Here is a 20,759-nt window from a genome sequence, read left to right on the forward strand (position 1 = left end):
AGCATCTTCATTTTTCTGAAGCTGCGATGAGACTCAGCGTGCTGTGTGGTGTTGCCAGGGGTGCAGAAGATGACTAATTTTTTAAAAACCAGCAAATCCTCAGCACAACCTAAATATTTATTTATGTTAACTCACGGACATACTCGAATGGCATTCAAGTGGGGTCCTTCCAAATATACAAGTAAACCACTTGTTTACGCCTGGCAATTTCAAGCGGGTTCTGAATCAAGCTTGTGAACATCCTCGGAAGCCTCCAGGGGCCACAAAGCCAGAATCGACTGGCAAAGATGCTCAGTGCCAGCAAGGGCAGTGGTTAGGCTCTCCACCTGGCCCGCATCTCAGGGACCTGGTTCGCCAAGGTGGAAACGAAATGTTCACCTTAACCATAAACTGAGGATTCCAAATACTCGCTGGGAAGGACCCTCACGCCCCCCTCCCACCAGAGGGAAGAGAACCAGTAATCTCCCTCGTTAAATCGGCCACCCTTGCAGCAGAGAAAACAAGTGGGGGAAGGTGTAGCGCACGGCAGCTCCAAATCCAGCTTTCCCGTGACCTTCCTGTACAACGAGGGCCCAGACAATTCGCAAACCCTAGTGCAGAGGACTCTCCACTGGCTGAAAGTCTGAGGCATCTGGGCTGGCAGGTCAGAAAATTTGTGGGGAGTAAAAAGTGTCAAACGAGCGGCAGCAGGAGCTCTGGGCGCCCGCGCCGCGGGATGGCGCCCCACCTCGCGCCGCGGGCCCCGCAGCTCAGCACCCTCGCCCCATTTCACGATCTCGCGATCCTGGGGGCGCAGAAGAGGCCGGTTCCGGCGCCCACGGGGCCCTCGGAAAGCGCCGATCGCCGGGCCGCTGGGCTCTGGGGCCGGAAGTGGAGAGCCCCAGAAGCAGCGCGCCGCGGCCGTCGGGGCGGCTCCGGGGCCGCCGGGCCTCTCGCTCCGCACCCGCAGCCCCGCCGCCCGCCGGGCCCGAGTGCTGCTGCCTGGGCGGGCGGAGACCCGGCGGTCTCGCGCTCCGCCTCCTGCCGCGGCCCGGCGCCTCCCGGCGGACGGACGGCCCCGCCACCCTCGCTCCCGCCGCCCGGGGCTCTCCGCGCCGTGGCCCGGCCGGGACTCTGACCGTTGCGGCAGGTGGCGGGCTGCGGGCAGAGCGGGCTGTTGCAGGGCACGCTGGGCCGCAGGTAGTGCTCTCGCACGATCCGCAGCGTCCGGCCCTGGAAGGTCCTCAGGAGCAGCACCTTCTCCCGCTTCTGCAGCATGCCGGCGGCGCTCGGCGGGGGCACGGCTCCGGGCCCTGCGAGGCCGCCCCGAGCGAGCGGCCGGGAGGCGGCAGGCGAGGCGCGGCGCGGGCGGAAGCGAGGCCGCGGCTCGGGGCCCGCCCCCTCGGCCGGGCGGCCTGGTCTACGCGGGCTCCCGGGCACCCCTAGATAGCCGCCGGAGCGCCCCGAGGGGCGCAGGAACCGCCCTAACGGCCGCGTCCGGGGCAGAGAGCTGGAGGAGCCCCGCGGCAGGCGTGCTCCAGCCCCGGCAGGCTACAGCAGCCCCGCCTCAGTTTCTCCCCTGCCTACCGTTGCCTGGGGGCTGGGAAAGGTGGAAACCGCCCAAAACACTTAGATATAAGATCTGTGGAATATCTGCAAGCTAGTTTAGAGCCTGGTGAAGAAAGATTTGGTGCAACTCTGAAGGGTTATTAGACCCCCCGGGGCCATACAGGAATGGGAGCTGCGGAGGGGGTAATTATTAGTGTTTTCTCTTGGTTGGTCTTGCTTTCCAAAAAGAGCTAAAAGATTGAGCGAATAAGCCAGCAACCCTGCCAGCCCAGCATTTTTTCCCCCTTAAAAAGTCGTATTTATTTTTAATTTCATGTATTTTTAATCCCTATAAAAATTCAAATAATGCAGATAAAATGAAAACCAATCCGTTTCCTTGAGGTAAACACTTATCTATTCAATCCCAGCTTTAGGGCATTTGCAGCCTCTGGCCAAGGAATTCTTTAAACTTGGAGAGTCACAGTTTGTTCTGGGATCGCACACTCTTCGTTGGGTAGAAGCCACTGTTCTTCCACGCACTCAGCGAGGACTTATGAACTGTAACAAAAGCATGACATACAAGCGTCCCATGTAATTTCCACAAGTCAATGGAGTCAGGCATTATTACTCCCATTTTACAGATGATGAGACGGGAGTAGGAAGCTTAAGTGGCCAAGGTTACCCAGTTATTAAGTGGTAGAATCAATACTCAAGCCAAGAACTGGCTGAATCCAAAGCAGGCTCTTAACTCATTACTGTGTTATTCACAGATGAATAAAATATAGCTCTTGTATCTAAGGGCTTTACAGTCTCCTTGAGCTCTAGTTAAGGCAGTTTAACCAGCCGGCTGGGAACATTAGCGCTTCCTATTGTTAAAAAAAAAATTCAAGTAAATGTAAAGATCAAATTGGCTGTATTTAAGGATTTATGAATCAGCATCCCATCTAGCAAACAGAAAAGGAGCTCTGAGGAGCTGTACAAAATGGAAGGGTTTTTAGGAGGAAGGGAAGTGGAAAAGGAAGTTCTGAACAAAGAGTGGATTGTTTCCGGCAAGGTTGCCTTCCCTTGGAGGAAGAGTTGGGGGATCAATCATGCGGAACACCTCACTAGAGTGGATCAAATAATTCCAGAAAGACTGGCTAAGGGCACATTCCTGGGAGAGGCAGAGACCAATGAAGTCTTGGTTTGCTGTCCTGGGGGCAGTTTGGGGCCTATTGTTCCTTTCTTTTTTTTTCCCCCTGTCCCCTCTCAAGTGAAACACGTGATCAAAATTGAAGCCATTAGCGCACGCTCTGTACTTCTCACAGCTTTTGCTGATCCTCTGTGTGATTTTCACAGGTTGGGATTTTTTTTTTTTGCTGGATCTCCGTGGTAGTCACAGGTCATGACTCCAGGTTCACAGTTTTCTAGATGGTCGTTTCCTTCACTCCTTTTCTGGTGTTCAGGTCTTAGGGAGATCATTTGCTTGGTGGTTAGTCGCTGTTACACCTGCGTTTAAAGCTTTGGAGGGAACATAGTGTACTAGGGAGACCACTGTGATTATTATGAGCAGAATAATGCCCAGTGTTTGGAGTGCACTTTGGAGCCATGGTCCCCAAGATCCAACCCAGTCAAAATCAAGTAAGTCAAAGAAAAACCGATCGCATTGAAGCAGGCACCTTTTATTTATTTATTTTTTTTAATTTTTTTTTTCAACTTTTTTTTTAATTTATTTTTGCCACAGAGAGAGACAGAGCATGAACGGGGGAGGGGCAGAGAGAGAGGGAGACACAGAATCGGACACAGACTCCAGGCTCCGAGCCATCAGCCCAGAGCCTGACGCGGGGCTCGAACTCACGGACCGCGAGATCGTGACCTGGCTGATGTCGGTCGCTTAACCGACTGCGCCACCCAGGCGCCCCGAAGCAGGCACCTTTTAAAGCCAAATGGCATGTATAGTGATCTTTAAAAAAAATAATAATAATAATGTTTTTTTTTATTTTTGAAAGAGAGAGAGAGTATGAGCAGGGGCAGGGGGTGGGCAGAGAGAGAGGGAGACACAGAATTCGAAGCAGGATCCAGGCTCTGAGCTGTCAACACAGAGCCCAATGTGGGGCTTGAACTCATGAACCCTGAGATCATGACCTGAGCTGCAAGTCAGAGGCTTAACTGAGCCTCCCAGATGCCCCAATTTATGTAACTGTTACTTATGTAACTGTTTCAACTTCTCCTCAAGCCTTAATCCAGTACAGCAGGTGGTCCTGGTGGCCACAGCACGGATTACTTCTTGCTCAGCTGAAAGAGTACTGAGGTCTATCTTATTATCAAAAACAACCTTGGCCACAGAGTCTAGGGATTTTTGTTGGGCAGCTTTTGTCTTAGCACATGCTGCAATATTTTCAAGAGTTAAGGAGAAGTCCCTGATCATACTCTTATTCACATTTATTCCTAGTCAAGGAAGTAGGACCCTGTGAAAGGAAGCAAATCCTGAATCTTGAAAGTTTCTTAGAAGGTCCTTTCTAGGGGCGCCTGGGTGGCTCAGTCGGTTAAGCGGCCGACTTCGGCTCAGGTCATGATCTCATGGTCCGTGAGTTCGAGCCCCGCGTCGGGCTCTGTGCTGACAGCTCAGAGCCTGGAGCCTGTTTCAGATTCTGTGTCTCCCTCTCTCTGACCCTTCCCTGTTCATGCTCTGTCTCTCTCTGTCTCAAAAATAAATAAACGTTGAAAAAAAAAAAAAAAAGGTCCTTTCTAAGTTGACAATGTAAATTCAGGGGAGTGAGGTGACTTAGTTTGAATGTAAATGGTTAGGGGCACAGTTAGGTACCCTAAGAGCTATTACCCAACTCTGTGTCAGCCATCTAGGAATTCATAGCCCCAAGGAGGGTGAGAACCACCACAGACAAAGATAAACCATGTTGGGGCACAAAGCATTCTTGTTAAGGTGATACCATCAATGGATTCACCCACAGGGATTGTTGCATTTGCCTGTTCAAGCCAGGACTCAGTTGGGTTTTCAGTGTATTTGGGAAGTAAATCTCCTAGCACAAAGCAGTTGTTCTAAATACCTCGTAAAGATGGGTGCTGCCGGTGAGGTCTTTTTGTGATTGGGGACAGATCTGAGTTAGGTAATCATGCGAGTGTGGGTGTGCAAATGTATTGAGATTTATATAGGTACTTGTGTCTACTTGGGTAAAACAGTTATCATTGGTGAAAAGTAAAAACAAGGCACTAGATTTCTGGCCATTTGAGTGGAACTTGATAAGAGACTTCTAAGGCGGGGGGTGGGGGGGTGGCGTCTATCGTTGTAGTGACATTGGGAATAGAAGAGAAATTGGTCATAGGAATGACCATGGGGGTTTCTAGCATCATGGACAGATTGGAGTTTTTGATGAGAAATTCAACAGTTTGAAAGGTTACCCTCCTTAGGAATGGTCTGGGAGATACAGATGATGGCACAGGCAATGCCAGAGTAATGGAAATAAAAAGAAAGGAGTTCATGTTTATTTAAAATACGAAGTCTTTATCTGGCATCTTGGGTGAAAGCAGTCTACTCAATGGAAGCTACTTGTCTTTCTCACCAGTTTGATTTGGAAGTTTCCAGTATCTGCCTAGGATCAGATGTCACATGGAGCCTTCTTTACCTGTGAGATGTACACCCAACCCTCAGTGCCTTCTGGTTTCACATCAGTGTCAGGAGCACTTGGTAAGGTCCCTTCTTCTTTTTTTTTTTTTTTTTAAGTTTATTTATTTATTTTTGAGAGAGAGAGTGCACACGGGGCAGACAGAGAGGGGGAGAGAGAATCCCAAGCAGTTTCTGCACTGCCAGTGTGGAACCTGATGCAGGGCTTGATGTGGGGCTCGATGTGGGGTTCAACGGGCTTGAACTCACCAACCGCGAGATCGTGACCTGAGCCGAAACCAAGTGTTGGATGCTTGATTGACTGAGCCACCCAGGCACCCCGGTAAGGTCCCTTCTCAGAATTCAAGAACTGTCTTCTAATGACATTTCCAGAATACCTAGACAGCAAGCTCCAGACTGTGACGAGCAGGACCCTTTGAACTGGGAATGGGAAAGCTTCTTTAACCTGTTGATGACAGGCTTTAGCCTAAGACTTGAAAGATTTACAGTAACTGGTCATACTAGCGTGAGATAAGGGATCAGCAGAAAGTTGTATACCAATAAACGTTGGTTGACCGGTGACTGTCTTATGTGGGGTGAGTTTATGTTTCCCAAAGGCGGTCTGCAAGTACTCAGCAAGACCAGAGGCAATACTGAGGCCGACGGAATCCAGGAGTTTCAGCAAGTTTAGAGATTTTTTTCTTTTTAATTTTTTTTTTTTTAACATTTATTTATTTTTGAGACAGAGAGAGACAGAGCATGAATGGGGGAGGGTCAGAGAAAGAGGGAGACACAGAATCTGAAACAGGCTCCAGGCTCCGAGCCATCAGCACAGAGCCCGACGCGGGGCTCGAACCCATGGACCGCAAGATCATGACCTGAGCTGAAGTCGGCCGCTTAACCGACTGAGCCACCCAGGCGCCCCAAGTTTAGAGATTTTTAAATTTGAAGATCCCATTCATTCTCTCGACCTTGCCTGATGATTGAGCGTGATAGGAACCGTGATACCCCAAGTGGGAAACATGTTTTCTAATTTCTTTGCCACTGTGAGGGGATCCGCCGTGCGGCAGGGTAGGGCTTCAACCCACCCGGAAAACGCACAGACAATAGCAATGACGCATTGATAACCTACACTAGGTGGCAGTTGAATGAAGTCCAGCTGTGGATGCTTAAAGGGTCTCAACAAAGGAGTTTTGAGGCCTCTGGGAATGAAAATAGTTTTTCCAGGATCAGGCATTGGTGGTGAACCATTTTTGCAATTCTGTAGAAGTCTCGCCACACATGTTTGCTTGTAATATACATCCCTTTAGTTGCTCCTTGGTGGGTGAAGGAGTGCAAAAACCGAAAAACGGGATTTGCCAGGGAGCAAGGAAGAACCAAGTGGCTGTCTTGGGTGCCCCATAGCCCCAACGGTGCATTTAATCTACAACCATTGTTTACCCATTCTGGTCTCTGATTCAGGAGCAGACGGTAGCCACGTTGTAGTTAAGACATCGAGATGGCAGAAGTCTGGCAATGAGGGGTCGGGAGCAGAATGGATCTTACACACACATGCCACAACCTCTATAGAGTCTGTTGCTACTGCCCTCGCGTGGAAATCAGCCAGGGCATTTCCGGATGCCCAGGGTCCGTCTTTTCATGCCTCAGTTTTGATGGCAGCAATTTCGGAGGATGAGAGACTACCAGTCAGAAGTCATTTACTTGTTGCACACTTTTTGAAAAACAATGTTTATTTATTTAGTTTGGGAGAAAGCGTGTGCGGGGGGGGGGGGGGGGGGGGAGGAGAAGAGAAAGGGAGAGAGAGAATCCCAAGCAGGCTGTGCGCTGTCAGTGCAGAACCTGACCTGAGACTTGATCCCGTGACCTGTGAGATCATGACCTGAGCGGAAACCAAGAGTCGGACACTTAACCTACTGAGCCACCCAGGCACCCCTCCTCCTTGTACATTTTTGGCTGAGGCCCCCCCCCCCCCCCCCCCCCGGAAGATGTAGGAAAACCCCTTTGTTTCCATAACATCTCCAAATCATGGATGACCCCCAAAGGCATACCGGCTATCAGTGTAAATGTTAACAATTCGTCCTTTTGATAACTGGCTTGCTCCGGTAAGGGCCTGGAGCCCTGCTGGATGGATTTAGCTTGTGGCAAATTCTCTCTTTCAAGGAGCTCACATTGGATAGTAACAGCACATCCAGCTTGGAAAATCCCTTTCTCATTTCGATAGTATGACTCAGCAGCAAACGAAATGAGATCAGGATTAGTCAAAGTGGTGTCTTCCGAAGCAGGAAGCGGTGTCACGGGATGGGATGTCCCTACCTCACAGTCACGGGGCTCACCTTCATCAGGCAGAGAGGTTGTAGATTAAGGACCTTGCAACATTTAAGATGTAAATTAGGTCGCGAAAGCGGAAGGATCGCGTAGGAGGAGTCCGCTTGGACAGCAATGTTCAGTCAATCCAGAGTTAAGAAGATTTAGGGCAGCCTGTCAAGTATGTAAATAAATGTCATGTCCTAAGGCTTCTGTGAACTTTGTAGCTGAGGCTATAGCCTTAAGGCAGTCGGGATAGGTGGAGAGCCATGGAGTCCAGCTGTCTGCTACCCCAGGAAACGGGTCTGTTTATTGCCATGTTCTCGCATAAGCATTTCCAGGGCTTGCTTTTCTCTTTCATGCACAAAATAAGGTGAAGGGTTTTGAACAGACACGTAGATCGAAGACACATGGTTCTCGTAGTGCTTGTTTTGGTCCTATCAAGGCCTGCTCGTGTTTATCCTCCCAAGGCAGGGGTTCAGGGACTGACACTCCAGTAAGTTCCCAGTGTGGGGAAGCCAAGAGAGAGAAATTAGGCACCCATACTCTACGATAGCCAGCCAGGCCTGAGATCCAAGAACTGTAAACAGTAGGAGTAGGAGCCAATAGATATTGGCTCTTAGGGTCTGCAGGGCTGAACAAAAGTCTCCAGCAGAGAACCACCCTGAGGCAGCTGGAACTCGTGACAAAAGGGTGTTTGGGTTTGGAAACACTGGGAAACAGGGAATAACTGTCTTGTTTGTTTGTTTTAAAGATTCTATTTTTTGAGGGATCTCTACGCCCACCGTGGTACTCAAACTCACGACCTTGAGATCAAGAGTCGCGTGCTCCACGGATTGAGCCAGCCAGGTGCCCTGAATAACTACCTTGTTAATACTTCTCAAGTCCCGGACAAATTGCCATCTTCCCTCTCAGGTTTCTGGACTGACAGGATTGGCACATTACAGGGGTTGGTCCAAGAAGTGAGTGTGAGGCCTTGGATGGCCTCAAATTTTAGTGGATATTGAGGCAATTTGGGCAGAGGTTTAGTTATATCTGAATTTTTATAGGCTCTGAACTTTTTATTCTCCTAATGTCAGTATTAGAAGTAGCCCGCAGATTTTGGGGCACCTTGATTCCATCAGGGGACTTTGTTGAAATTCTTCCTCATCAGTGTCAAGGACCTTGTAGGGAACATAAAAGATCAGGTTCAAGTTGGTCAGGAAATGCTAAGGTGAGGTCTCCAATGGAGGCACAATGTCTTATCCCTTTTAATTTAGAAAGGAGATCTCTACCTAATAGATTAACTGGGCCTGAATCACATAGAAAAAAGGGATGTTTTCAGTGAAAGGTCACAGAGTCATTTGTACTGCTTGAGATAGAAACTCTCTCTGAATTTTATTAGATACCCTTACTATGGAAACCTTCTTTTCACTCTGAGGGATTTATTGTCCTAGGAGAGTGGGGTTTAAAATAGAAAGTGTAGCACCAGTAGCTACCAGAATTTGGCAAGACTTCCCATCAGTTTTAATTTTAGTTTCCCATAGGCTGCTTAAAGGGATTACTGGGAGCAGTTTATCGGAGGGGACCTTGGAGTCCCATCAACTCTGGGAAGGGACCATATGGGGGCCTTCTTTGGGGGCAGGTATGGGGGCATTTGAGCTGATGTGGAAGAATTTGTATCAGGCCTTGGAGTCCCAGTTGGTTACAGTTGAGACATTGATTTCCGGCCCCGTGTTTTGGTAATGGAGGGTGTAATGCTGGAGGCCCGTGTTTTAGGTCTCTGCCCTTGGAGCTGTTGCGGCTGTAAGGCCCATGGTTTGGTGAACTTTTGTTTATGGTCTCACTTCAAAGTCCTTTCAAAGTGCTCAGCTGTGGTCATGACTGTCAGTCAAACTGCTGGCTTCCCATCCTGTTTCCTGTGTTTTTATCAATCTACCGATCTCAAGAGATAATCCATTTGTAAATAGGGCAGCTAGAGCGGGTTGTGTGACCTAGTTTATTGTTGGGAAGCTGGAAGCTGTAGGAAGAGAGCTGCCACATGGGCTTTAATGTCTGCCATAGGTGGGGTGCCTGGGTGGCTCGGTCGGTTAAGCATCCGACTTCTGCTCAGGTCACAATCTCTCAGTCTGTGGGTTCGAGCCCCGCATCAGGCTCTGCGCGGACAGCTCAGAGCCTGGAGCCTGCTTCGGATTCCATGTCTCCCTCTCTCTCTGCCCCTCCCCCATTTGCACTCTGTCTCTCTCTCAAAAATAAATAAATAAAATGAAAAAGTCTGCCATAGGTTCATCTTTCTTTTGTTTGCCTGTTTGAATGACAAACCAGTCAGTGGCCCGAGATGACGCTAGGAATGGCTTTTTGGGTTTTTTTTCAGATTTTTTAATACTTTTAAGTAATCTCTGTATCCAACGTGGGTCTCAAATTTACAACTCTGAGATCAGGAGTCGCGCGCTCCACCCACCGAACCAGTCGTGTGCCCCAAGGAATGGCTTTAAAGGGTCAGTTGCTACATTGCAGAAGCACTGCAAGCTTTTACTGGTCCTTGCTTCCTGCATCTATCTTTGGGCCTTCACCAGGTCCTGCCAACATGTGTAGAAGCTCACAAAGATCTGCAGCCCGGATCATAGGCCCCAGCGATGACTCCAGATTTTCCAAAAGCCTTTTGGGGATCCTCCCTGCGGTTAGGAAATTTCTTTAACTACGGCCTTTAGTTTGGCGTTTGACCAAGGAGTGAGAGATACCTAAGGAGGACTGCTGCCATCTTGAGTGGCTTTGTCGTAAAAGGGAACTGTGTGATCTTTTTTTTATTATGTTTACTTATTTGAGAGAGAGACAGAGCGTGAGTGGGGGAGGGGCAGAGAGAGAGGGAGACCCAGAATCAGAAGCAGGCTCCAGGCTCTGACCTGTCAGCACAGAGCCCGATGTGGGGCTCAAACTCATGACCCGGGAGCTCATGACCTGAGCGGAAGTGGGACGCCCAACCAACTGAGCCACCCAGGCGCCCTTTAAAAGGGAACTGTTTAATACCGTCTTCAGAGTGGACAGGCAATTCAGATAGAAAATCAGTAGAACATTAGTACTCAGGTAAAGGAGAATGGAAGGGGACAGTAGGAGGCATGTCAATCTTATTGTCTTTTGTTTAAGGTACCTCTGTGTCTTTAATTTTTCATTATCCTTTTGCGATGAATTTTTTTTTTAATTTTTTTAACGTTTATTTATTTTTGAGACAGAGAGAGACAGAGCATGAGTGGGAGAGGGTCAGAGAGAGAGGGAGACACAGAATCTGAAATAGGCTCCAGGCTCTGAGCTGTCAGCACAGAGCCTGACGCGAGGCTCGAACTCACGGACCACGAGATCATGACCTGAGCCGAAGTCAGCCGCTTAACCGACTGAGCCACCCAGGCGCCCCGCGATGAATTTTTTAATGAAGCGCTTTTGAAATCTTGAAGCCTTTGGAGGCTTCAAGATTTTAATTAATTAATTAATTTTAATTTACATCCAAGTTAGTTAGCATATAGTGCAATAATGATTTCAGGAGTAGAATCCAGGGATTCAATCCCTGTATATAACACCCAGTGCTCATCCCAACAAGGGCCCTCCTTAATGCCCCTTGCCCATTTAGCCATCTCCTCACCCACCACCCCTCCAGCAGCCATGTTTGTTCTCTGTATTTAAGAGCCTCTTATGGTTTGAACCCCTCCCTGTGTTTATATTATTTTTGCTTCCCTTCTGCTCATCTGTTGTGTATCTTAATTCCACATATGAGTGAAGTCATGTGATATTTGTGTTTCTCTGACTAATTTCGCTGATCAGAATACCCTCTAGTTCCATCCACGTAGCTGCAAATGTCAGGATTTCATTCTTTTTGATTACTGAGTAATATTCCATTATATATATATGCCACATCTTTATCCATTCATCCATCGATGGGCATTTGGGCTCTTTCCACACTTTAGCTATTGCCGATAGTGCTGCTATAAACCCCTTATGCTATAAACGTAAAGGGGTGCGTGTGCCCCTTCAAAACAGCACAACTGTATCCTTTGGATAAATTCCTAGTAGTGCAGTTGCTGGGTTGTAGGGTAGTTCTATTTTTAATTTTTTGAGGAACCTCCATACTGTTTTCCAGAGTGGCTGCACCAGCTTGCATTCCCACCAGCAACGCAAAAGAGATCCTCTCTCTCCGCATCCTCCCCAACATCTCTTGTTGCCTGAGTTGTTAATGTTAGCCATTGTGACAGGTTTGAGGTGGTATCTCATTGTGGTTTGGATTTGTATTTCCCTGATGATGAGTGATATTGAGGATTTTTTCATGTGTCGGTTGGCCATCTGGATATTTTCTTTGGAAAAGTGGCTATTCATGTCTTTGGCCCATTTCTTCACTGGATGATTTGTTTTTTGGGTGTTGAGTTTGAGAAGTTCTTTATAGATTTTGGATATTAACCCTTTATCTGATATGTCATTTGCAAATATCTTCTCCCATTCTGTCGGTTGCCTTTTAATTTTGCTGATTGTTTCCTTCCGTGCAGAAGGTTTTTATCTTGATGAGGTCCCAATAGTTGATTTTTGCTTTTGTTTCCCTTGCCTCCGGAGACATGTTGAGTGAGAAGCTGCTGCGGCTGAGGTCAAAGAGAGGTTTTTGCCTACCTTCTGCTCTAGGATTTTGATGGATTCCTGTCTTACGTTTAGGTGTTTCATCCATTTTGAGTTTATTTTCGTGTATGGTGTAATGGAAACTTCAAGATTTAAAATGGGTATCCCATTCATTATTTAATTCAGGGATCCTTGTTTTCAAGTGCACTTCTTAAATGAGCAGTCTTGTCTAATTGGAACATTCCTCATAATGGCTAGGTAATTCTAGTTTGTTTTTAGTAAGATTTTTTGCCATTTTTGTAGATATCCACAGCTTCTGGAACTGTAGTTCTCAGACATAAAATCAACAGGTGTGCCGGAAGGTGGTGCGTTCAACTTTTTAGAATTTAAAGTTCTCCTTCTCCTTTTCCTCCTCCTCCTCCCCTCCCTTCCCCCTCCCTTCCCCACCCTTGCCCCCTCCTCCTTCTTCTTGCTAAGTTTTTGGGTCTCTCAGAACCAAGCCAGTATCTAAGAGGGATATGCCATTGGTTTGGAGATTGTGTGGTGTTTTACAATGTATTTTCACTGCACAGAGATTTTCTTGAGGTTGGCTGGTAACCTAGTGTCAATCTAACTCATTCCATGACCAATTTATCTTTTAATTAATTATTATTATTATTATTATTATTATTATTAACGACCAACTTAGCATAGAGTCTTTGGGTTAGCCGGCAAGTGCTTTAATAGCTTTTCAGTGCTCAGCCCGCTGTCTAGTCCCTGCTTGGACCTCTACTGCTCACCTCTTTTTATATCCTTACGCTCTTCCCCAGTAGCTAATGAGCCAAGCACCCACCCCCACGTCTTCTTTAATCATTATCACAACCCCTCAAAGGAAATATGTGATATAAAAAAATTTTTTTTCTTTTCTTTTCTTTTCTTTTATTTTATTTTTATTTTTTTTTTTTAATTTTTTTTTCAACGTTTTTTATTTATTTTTGGGACAGAGAGAGACACAGCATGAACGGGGGAGGGGCAGAGAGAGAGGGAGACACAGAATCAGAAACAGGCTCCAGGCTCTGAGCCATCAGCCCAGAGCCTGACGCGGGGCTCAAACTCCCGGACGGCGAGATCGTGACCTGGCTGAAGTCGGACGCTCAACCGACTGCGCCACCCAGGCGCCCCTAAAAAAAATTTTTTTAAATGTTTATATATTTTTTGAGACAGCGAGAGAGACAGAGTGTGAGTGGGGGAGGGGCAGAGAGGGAGACACAGAATTTGAAGTAGGCCCCAGACTTCACTCTGTCAGCACAGAGCCTGACACGGGACTCAAACTCACGAACTGCGAGATCATGGCATGAGCCGAGGTCGGACCCTTAACCGACTGAACCTAAATATGTGATTTTTTTTTTAACTTTTTTTTTTTTTTAATGCTTATTTATTTTTGAGGGAGAGGGCGAGAGAGAGGCAGAGAGAACGGGGGGCAGAGGATGCAAAGTGGGCTCTGTGCTGAAAGCAGAGAGCCTGATGTGGGGCTCGAACTCACAACCCATGAGATCATGATCTGGGCAGAAGGTGGACCCTTAACCCACTGAGCCACCCACATGCCCCAAAATAAGTGATTTCTTAGCTAGACACTGGCTCTCTGTTCACCGAATCCATGTACTCTTTTCCTCTAGGCACACACATGAGCCACATTTCCCAACCTCCTTTGCACATAGATAGCTGTGGCCACAGAATGTAATGACACCATTTTCCAGGCCTAGTCCGGGAAAACCTTCCATGAACACACCTCCTTCCTGTTCCATCAGCTGGATGCCGAAGCCCAGGGGATCTTGGAAGCCATCGTTGAGGACAGAAGACCCTCTCCCTCCCCCATCAACTTGGGTCCTATAAGGGCTGTACAGAGCAGAGTCCTGCTTCTCCAATCCAGGAGCATCCACAGGGGACTCTTGTAAGGGAGCAACAAACTTTTGTTATAGCGGCTAGCATTACCCTAATACCCTCCAGCTTTACAAAGGATATTAAGAAATTTGCTGAAGAGTTGCCTATTTGTTACAGCACCTCTCACTGGACATGGAACGTCCTGGTGAAGCTGCTCAAGAATTCCACAGCAGTTCTGAATTGCACACTCCTCTAGGAGGTGCATGAGCCGTAGTGGTCTTCGGGGCTGTGGTTGGGTGTGGGCTATGGTGATGCCAAGCAGTGCCACACTGGGAAGGATGCTTGGCGGCTTGCTTCTCTTTTCCGTTTTCCCTTTCCTTGTCAGGCCAAGTGCTGATGGACAGCCTGGTGCCCAGATAGCAGAACGCTGTGACAGCTTTCAGCACCGGGTCGCTGATGGAAATCTCGGCTTATGGCTCGGTTTCCCTGGCGCATGACTGCGGTCTTCGTCGAGCTGAGCCCAGGGTGCTTGCACTGCAGAAGCTTTGCAGTATCGGCAAGCCTCTTTGCAGATGCAGTCCGGGAGTGCAGACATCAGCAACCACTGGATTATAATCAAAAGGTCTCATCAAAAGGTTAGCCTGGAGAGGATGGGGCATCTTTACAGGGGGCCAAGGGAATAGGGAGGTTAAATGTAAAAAAAAAAAAGTCTGGAAGGTGAACTCCAAGGGCTCAGTGGGTCCGTGAAGCAGGCTTTGAAATATTCTGTCTTGATTTATTTGAAATGACAGTAGTACAACACGTTTGTTGCAACATCGTCAGTCCAACAATACTAAAGCACGCCAAGTCTACTCCTCCCAAGTAATTGCCATTGGTGGTAGCTGGTACGCATCTTAGAAGTCTGTCTGTCTGTCTGTCTATCTGTCTATATTTATTGATTTAAAGATTTTATTTTTGGGGTGCCTGGTGGCTCCGTCGGTTGGGCGTCCAACTCCGGCTTGGGTCATGATCTCACAGTTCGTGAGTTCGAGCCCTGCGTAGGACTCTGTGCTGACAGCTCAGAGCCTGGAGCCGGCTTTGGGTTCTGTGTCTCCCCCTCTGTCTCTGCCCTTCCCCTACTCACGCATGTGTGCTCTCTCACTCTTTCTGTCTTAAAAATAAACACTAAAAAAAAAAAAAAAAAAAAAAAAAAAAGGATTTTATTTTTAATCTCTACACCCAAGGTGGGGCTCAAACTTAGAATCCTGAGATCAAGAATTGCACGCTCCACCGATGGAGCCAGCCAGGAAGCCCTTGAAGTCTTTAAATTTTACCCTAAGTCTGCAACTTCTTGAAGAGCTTGTCAATCTATGCAGTATCAGCTAATTACAGCTAATGTTTCTCAAGGTTTTACTAGGTGCCAGGCACCGCTCAAACCACTTTTCCTGTCTTCTCATTTAATCCCCCCAAAAAAATAAAAAAGAAAAGGCCTTGACTGTGATACTGTTACCAACTACATTTTATAAGCAAGGAAACTGAGATACAGACTCAGTGAGTAATTGCCCCAGGCTACACACTGGGTGAATGGTAAACCAGATTTGGAACCCACGCAGTAATGGCTCAGCCACGCCACCTTTCAGCTAGTAAGTGGGGAGAGTTACAGAATGGGGTACATTCTACATAATGGAGCATGGGTGAACCCAATTATTTTAGGTTTAGGAAATTGGAAACAAGGACATTCAAATATTGACCCTGCTGCTTTCCTGTCTTCCCTGGGCCTTAGTGATTTCAGCTATAAAATGTGGCTAGCAGGACAGATGTTTCTGGGTATTGGTATCAATGAGTCGACGATTCTAAAGGGTCAGGTAGGTGTCTAAAATTATCCCATTTACGGGGCGCCTGGGTGGCGCAGTCGGTTAAGCATCCGACTTCAGCCAGGTCATGATCTCGCGGTCTGCAAGTTCGAGCCCCGCGTCGGGCTCTGGGCTGATGGCTCAGAGCCTGGAGCCTGTTCCTGATTCTGTGTCTCCCTCTCTCTCTGCCCCTCCCCCGTTCATGCTCTGTCTCTCTCTGTCCCAAAAATAAATAAACGTTGAAAAAAAAATTTAAAATTATCCCATTTGGGGCGCCTGGGTGGCGCAGTCGGTTAAGCGTCCGACTTCAGCCAGGTCACGATCTCGCGGTCCGTGAGTTCGAGCCCCGCATCAGGCTCTGGGCTGATGGCTCAGAGCCTGGAGCCTGTTTCCGATTCTGTGTCTCCCTCTCTCTCTGCCCCTCCCCCGTTCATGCTCTGTCTCTCTCTGTCCCAAAAATAAATAAACGTTGAAAAATAAAATAAAATAAAATAATCCCATTTATCTGAAGAATCAGCTTACTTTCATTTGTGTTCCATCTCAGTGGAAGAGTCGTTGGAGGACAAACGGCTGGTGGGATAACTTTCCTGCTTGTATTCGGGATAATTTAATTCCCTGTATGTTAAAGGCTGTTAATCTTTGATTTTCACTTTTCCCAGCAGATACAATGGCTCCCTTTTGGCTTTCAAAACACCCTATGACTCCCCATAATCCACTTTGCAATGATTGCTCCCTGTTTAACTCTAATTTTTTTAACTCTAATTTTTAAAGAGAAAATTATTTTGTACTTAGCAATTTATATTGCAGTAAGATTTTTACTGTACTGTTACCCTACTGACAATTTAGTCCTTCTACCACTAAGGGGCGCTGTTTCATTGATTTTTTTTTTTTTTTTTTTTTGAGGGGGGCGGGGGTGGAGAGGGCATCAGCTGAAGTCCCTTCTGTGCTGGTATCTGAGTAATTGAAATTTGGCCTTTTACATACAACCACTAAAATGCATCCTATTATTTGAGACAGAAAAACACATAAACAAGAAACCTGAGTATTAACATCTTTATCCAAGGAGCTCAAAAGTCTGGATGCTACAAAATTAATTACAAACTAAGCTTCATTGATTAATACAGAAAAGAAAAAGAAAATCCATTATGTCTTGAAGCAGACTAGAAAAAAATTCAGTTATATGAATAGCCATTTATAATTCAAAAATAGAAACATTACTATTTGTCATTTATTTTTGTTTTGTATTGATGTTACTTGATGAAATTAAATTTTCCTCTATCTTGTAAGATTATTATTACTAGTGGAATACCAGTCATGGTATATAGTTATTTCACTGGATGAATGTATTACAAGGATTTTTACTATTTATTTTACTATTTTGTTACTGCATATATTTGAGTTTGGCAAAGTGAACTCCATTTTCTGTCTTACAAGGATGGACTATGAATTCTAGAGCCCTTTTTTTTCCTTTTAATTTTTAAGTTTATTTATTTATTTTGAGAGAAGGAGGGAGGGAGAGAATCCCAAGTGGGCACCGCACCGTCATTATGGAGCCTGCTGCAGGGCTTGAACTCACCAACTGTGAGGTCATGGCTTGAGCCAAAAATCAAGGGTCAGTCGCTTAACTGAACCACCCAGGTACCCCTCTAAAGCCTTCTCATTTCAATAGAAACATGGTGAAAACATGGAGAAGAGAATAAGAAGTACTTAGCAATGACCCTAACCTCCAGGAAACCTTTCAGGTTGGGGATAAATATAAATCAAGTGTTAAGTATTTCAATTTAACCATTATTACTTAATAAAAAAGCTACATGTTCACATCTGGTTCTAAAAGAAGAAGAACGAGGGCTAAAATTTTAAGTTCCATTTATTATGCTTAATTTCCTTTACGTTTTAGGTCAGAGCCAGCTCTCTCTGTCTGCTCGTAATCGATTTCTATTGCCACCTAACAAATTACCACAAACTCGGCAACTGAAAAAAAAACACTCATTTCTTGTCTCACAGTTTCTGCAGGTCAGAAGTCTGGGCACAGCTGAGTTAGGTTCTCCGCTCAGGGTCTCACCAGACTGACAAGAAGGTGCCAGCCGGGCTGATTCCTTTCTGGAGCCGGGGTCTTCTTTCCAGCTCACAGAGTTGTTGGCAGAATTCAGTTGCTTGCCGTTGGAGGGCTGAGGCCCTGCTCTTTTCTGGCTGTTAGGCGGAGACTGCTGTCAGCATCCAGAGGCCCACGCAGCTCCTTGCCACGTGGTCTCTCCACATGCCCTCTCACACTTTGAACCTTCTCACCAAAAGAACCCAGTTCCTTTTAGGGCTCACCTGATTCTGTCAGGTCCAACCTGAGGATAGGCTTTTATGTTCAGGTCAGTTGATTCAGGAACTTAATGGCCTCTGCAAAACCCCTTAATAGCAGCATCTAGATCAGTATTTGAATAACCTGGAGAAGGTGTGAGTACATCAGGGCACGGAAATCATGGGAGCCATCATGGAATCCTGCCTGCTCGTCTTAGTCCATTTAGGCTGTTATATAGCAAAATACTACAGACTGAATGGCTTATAAGCAATAGGAATTTATTTCTCCCGGTTCTGGAGGCTGGAAGTCCGAGATCAGGGAGCCAGCATGGTCCCGTGAGGCCCCTCTTCTGGAGACTTCTCCTTGTATCCTCATAGGGCAGAAGGGGCTAGGGAACTCTCTGGAGTCTCTTTTATAAGGCATTAATCCCATTCATGAAGGGTCCACCCCCATGGTTGAAGCATCTCCCAAAGGCCTCACCTACGAGTATCATCACCCTTGGGGATCAGGATTTCAGCATATGCCTTTTGGAAGGACACAAACATTCAGACCCTAGCTTTATCGTAATGATTTATAATAAACACTTGAGCTCAACAAATTATATTTAAAACTGTGGTATTAAGTATCTGAGAGCAGCATAGATGATGTTCTTATTTATTTATTTATTTTAAATTTTTTTTAACATTTATTTATTTTTGAGACAGAGAGAGACAGAGCATGAACAGGGGAGACAGAGAGAGGGCAGAGAGAGAGGGAGACACAGAATCTGAAACAGGTTCCAGGCTCTGGGCTGTCAGCACAGAGCCCGACGCGGGGCTCGAACTCACGGACGGCGAGATCGTGACCTGAGCCGAAGTCGGCCGCTTAACCGACTGAGCCACCCAGGCGCCCCAGATGATGTTCTTAAAAAAGAAATATGAGAACCAAGATGGTAATCCAGAGGCTATACAGAAGTTAATGAATGATATGGATAATGCAATGCCGCCTTGGTTAATGCAGTCTGAGGAGGAGAAAACTCCACCAGTACAAACCCACATTCTATTAATCTTAAGTAGCACCTATTTACAATGGGCCCAGAATCCCCTCAGGAATCACTGCATGGAGTCCAGCCCCTTCTGCTAACACAGGGCCAGTTTGCAGAGGGTGGTGTGTCTGGGGTGGGGGTGGGGGGGTCATGTGGGTAAGAACCATCTTCTTTTATTTCCCCCTTGGTTCCTATCTAAGAGAAGTGATGCTGTCTCCCCCAGATTAGGATCCTCTCTTAAAACCCCACTGTGACAGGTGATAGGAGGCTCTGGCATTTTTTGAAGATTTGGATTTTAAATGTAATATGTCGTCATCATGGGTGCCCTCCGCTGCCATCATCAAACCTGGGAGACGGGCTGCCGGTATTTGCTGTCTCGTCCTCACAGAATTGTGATGGGGTCAGACCCATGATTAAGGAAGCTTCTCTGATTGCAGTGTTTGGGTGGGGGAAAGCAAGAGGGTTTTCTTTCTTTCTTTTCTGTTAAATCTGATGTTTTAAGAGATATCATTAAAAAATATTCTTCTGCCCAGGAGAGAAAAGGCTTGGATCTTCAATATCTTTCATTGAAACTATAAGGCTCTTGTTATGTTTACCATTTCAGCCTTCAAGGCCTTATCTTTTCTGGCTTGGAGAACTGAAGGCGTTTTGATCCTCTTCCAGTTCTGCAAACAATGTTCTTTAATCAGCTTGAGGCATCACTGTTGATCAGAGAAAAGCACTTCCTCCCTCCCTGAAGCCAGGCAGCACCTGCCAATCCCCCTTTCCAGAGGCAAGAGAGAAGGGCTGTTCTTTGAGCCCACAGAGCACTGTTATTTCAAATGTCCATGAAACCATAGAAAATAACCTGAAGCCCATTGCCTCCTAAGTAGACGCAGGGCATAGTGACATTTATAGACCTAAAAGCAAGGCCACGGACCCACATATCCACCAAACAGATTTGTTAATTTATGGCTGGTGCGATATTCATGATATTGAAAACATGATGTTTCACTTCCACTGGCATTAAATTCATCATCTTCGTGAAAATAGAAAAAGGATAAATAACTAAACGGGAAGTAGAAGCATATTGTTAGTCAATATTGTTGGTTGCTACTGAGCCGGCTGTAATAAACCACACTCTCTTTCAAGCTACTGGTTTTAAGTTTTCTTCAATTTTAGCATAGGATATATATATATACAAATATGTAGGATAAATACATCCCACATACGATGTGTATATCACATCTATGTATAATCAGTTACGATGATCTGGGTTCTGCTGCAGTGACAAATAGCCCTCACATCTCGGTGGTTTGAACGACAGAGGTTTATTTTTTGTTCACACCAATATGACCCTCTGCTCTGTGTTGTCCTCACCAGGAGACCCAGGCTGAAGGAGGCTGCCTGTAGTGCTTCGGCAAGAGCTTGGCGCTTAAAGCTTCCAGTTGAAAACGATTCAAGTGACTTCTGCTAACACATCACTAGCCAAAGCAAGCCACTTGGTTGCTTGGTCAATTCCAATGGCAAGAGATATAGAGCCAGAATGGAGCTCATGACAGACAGACAGACAGACAGGCAGATGCATTTTAAGGGAGGTCGTAAGTTGGGGAGGGGCTGGCGGATAACTTCTATGGTAGCCAAGTGAAGAGAGTCAGCTTTGATTCATCATTGTAATATAGTTACCTCAGTAAGTTTAGAATCAGTGAGAACAATGACATAGGCTATGATCAGAGAATATATTGCAGTCAGTGAGAAGGATAAGTCAGATCT

At 46.5% G+C, this 20,759-nt stretch overlaps 1 protein-coding gene across 4 annotated transcripts in view; it reads right to left on the bottom strand.

Annotated features, from left to right (window-relative positions):
- Window positions 1–1,336, bottom strand: part of DIS3L (DIS3 like exosome 3'-5' exoribonuclease) — a 34,016-nt gene extending 32,680 nt beyond the window's left edge. For 2 of the 4 annotated variants that reach the window (XM_047862873.1, XM_047862872.1), the window contains exon 1: window positions 1,119–1,336. In XM_047862873.1, the coding sequence (XP_047718829.1) occupies window positions 1,119–1,257 (139 nt within the window). In that variant the 5' untranslated portion in view covers window positions 1,258–1,336. Of the gene's footprint in view, window positions 1–589; window positions 608–727; window positions 862–1,118 lie in introns of those variants that run through there. The other 2 variants (XM_047862874.1, XM_047862875.1) reach the window with 2 other exon arrangements.
- Window positions 1,337–20,759: the final 19,423 nt, after the last annotated feature.

Source organism: Prionailurus viverrinus, chromosome B3, assembly GCF_022837055.1.
Source record: "Prionailurus viverrinus isolate Anna chromosome B3, UM_Priviv_1.0, whole genome shotgun sequence".
Taxonomy (NCBI): Eukaryota; Metazoa; Chordata; class Mammalia; order Carnivora; family Felidae; genus Prionailurus; species Prionailurus viverrinus.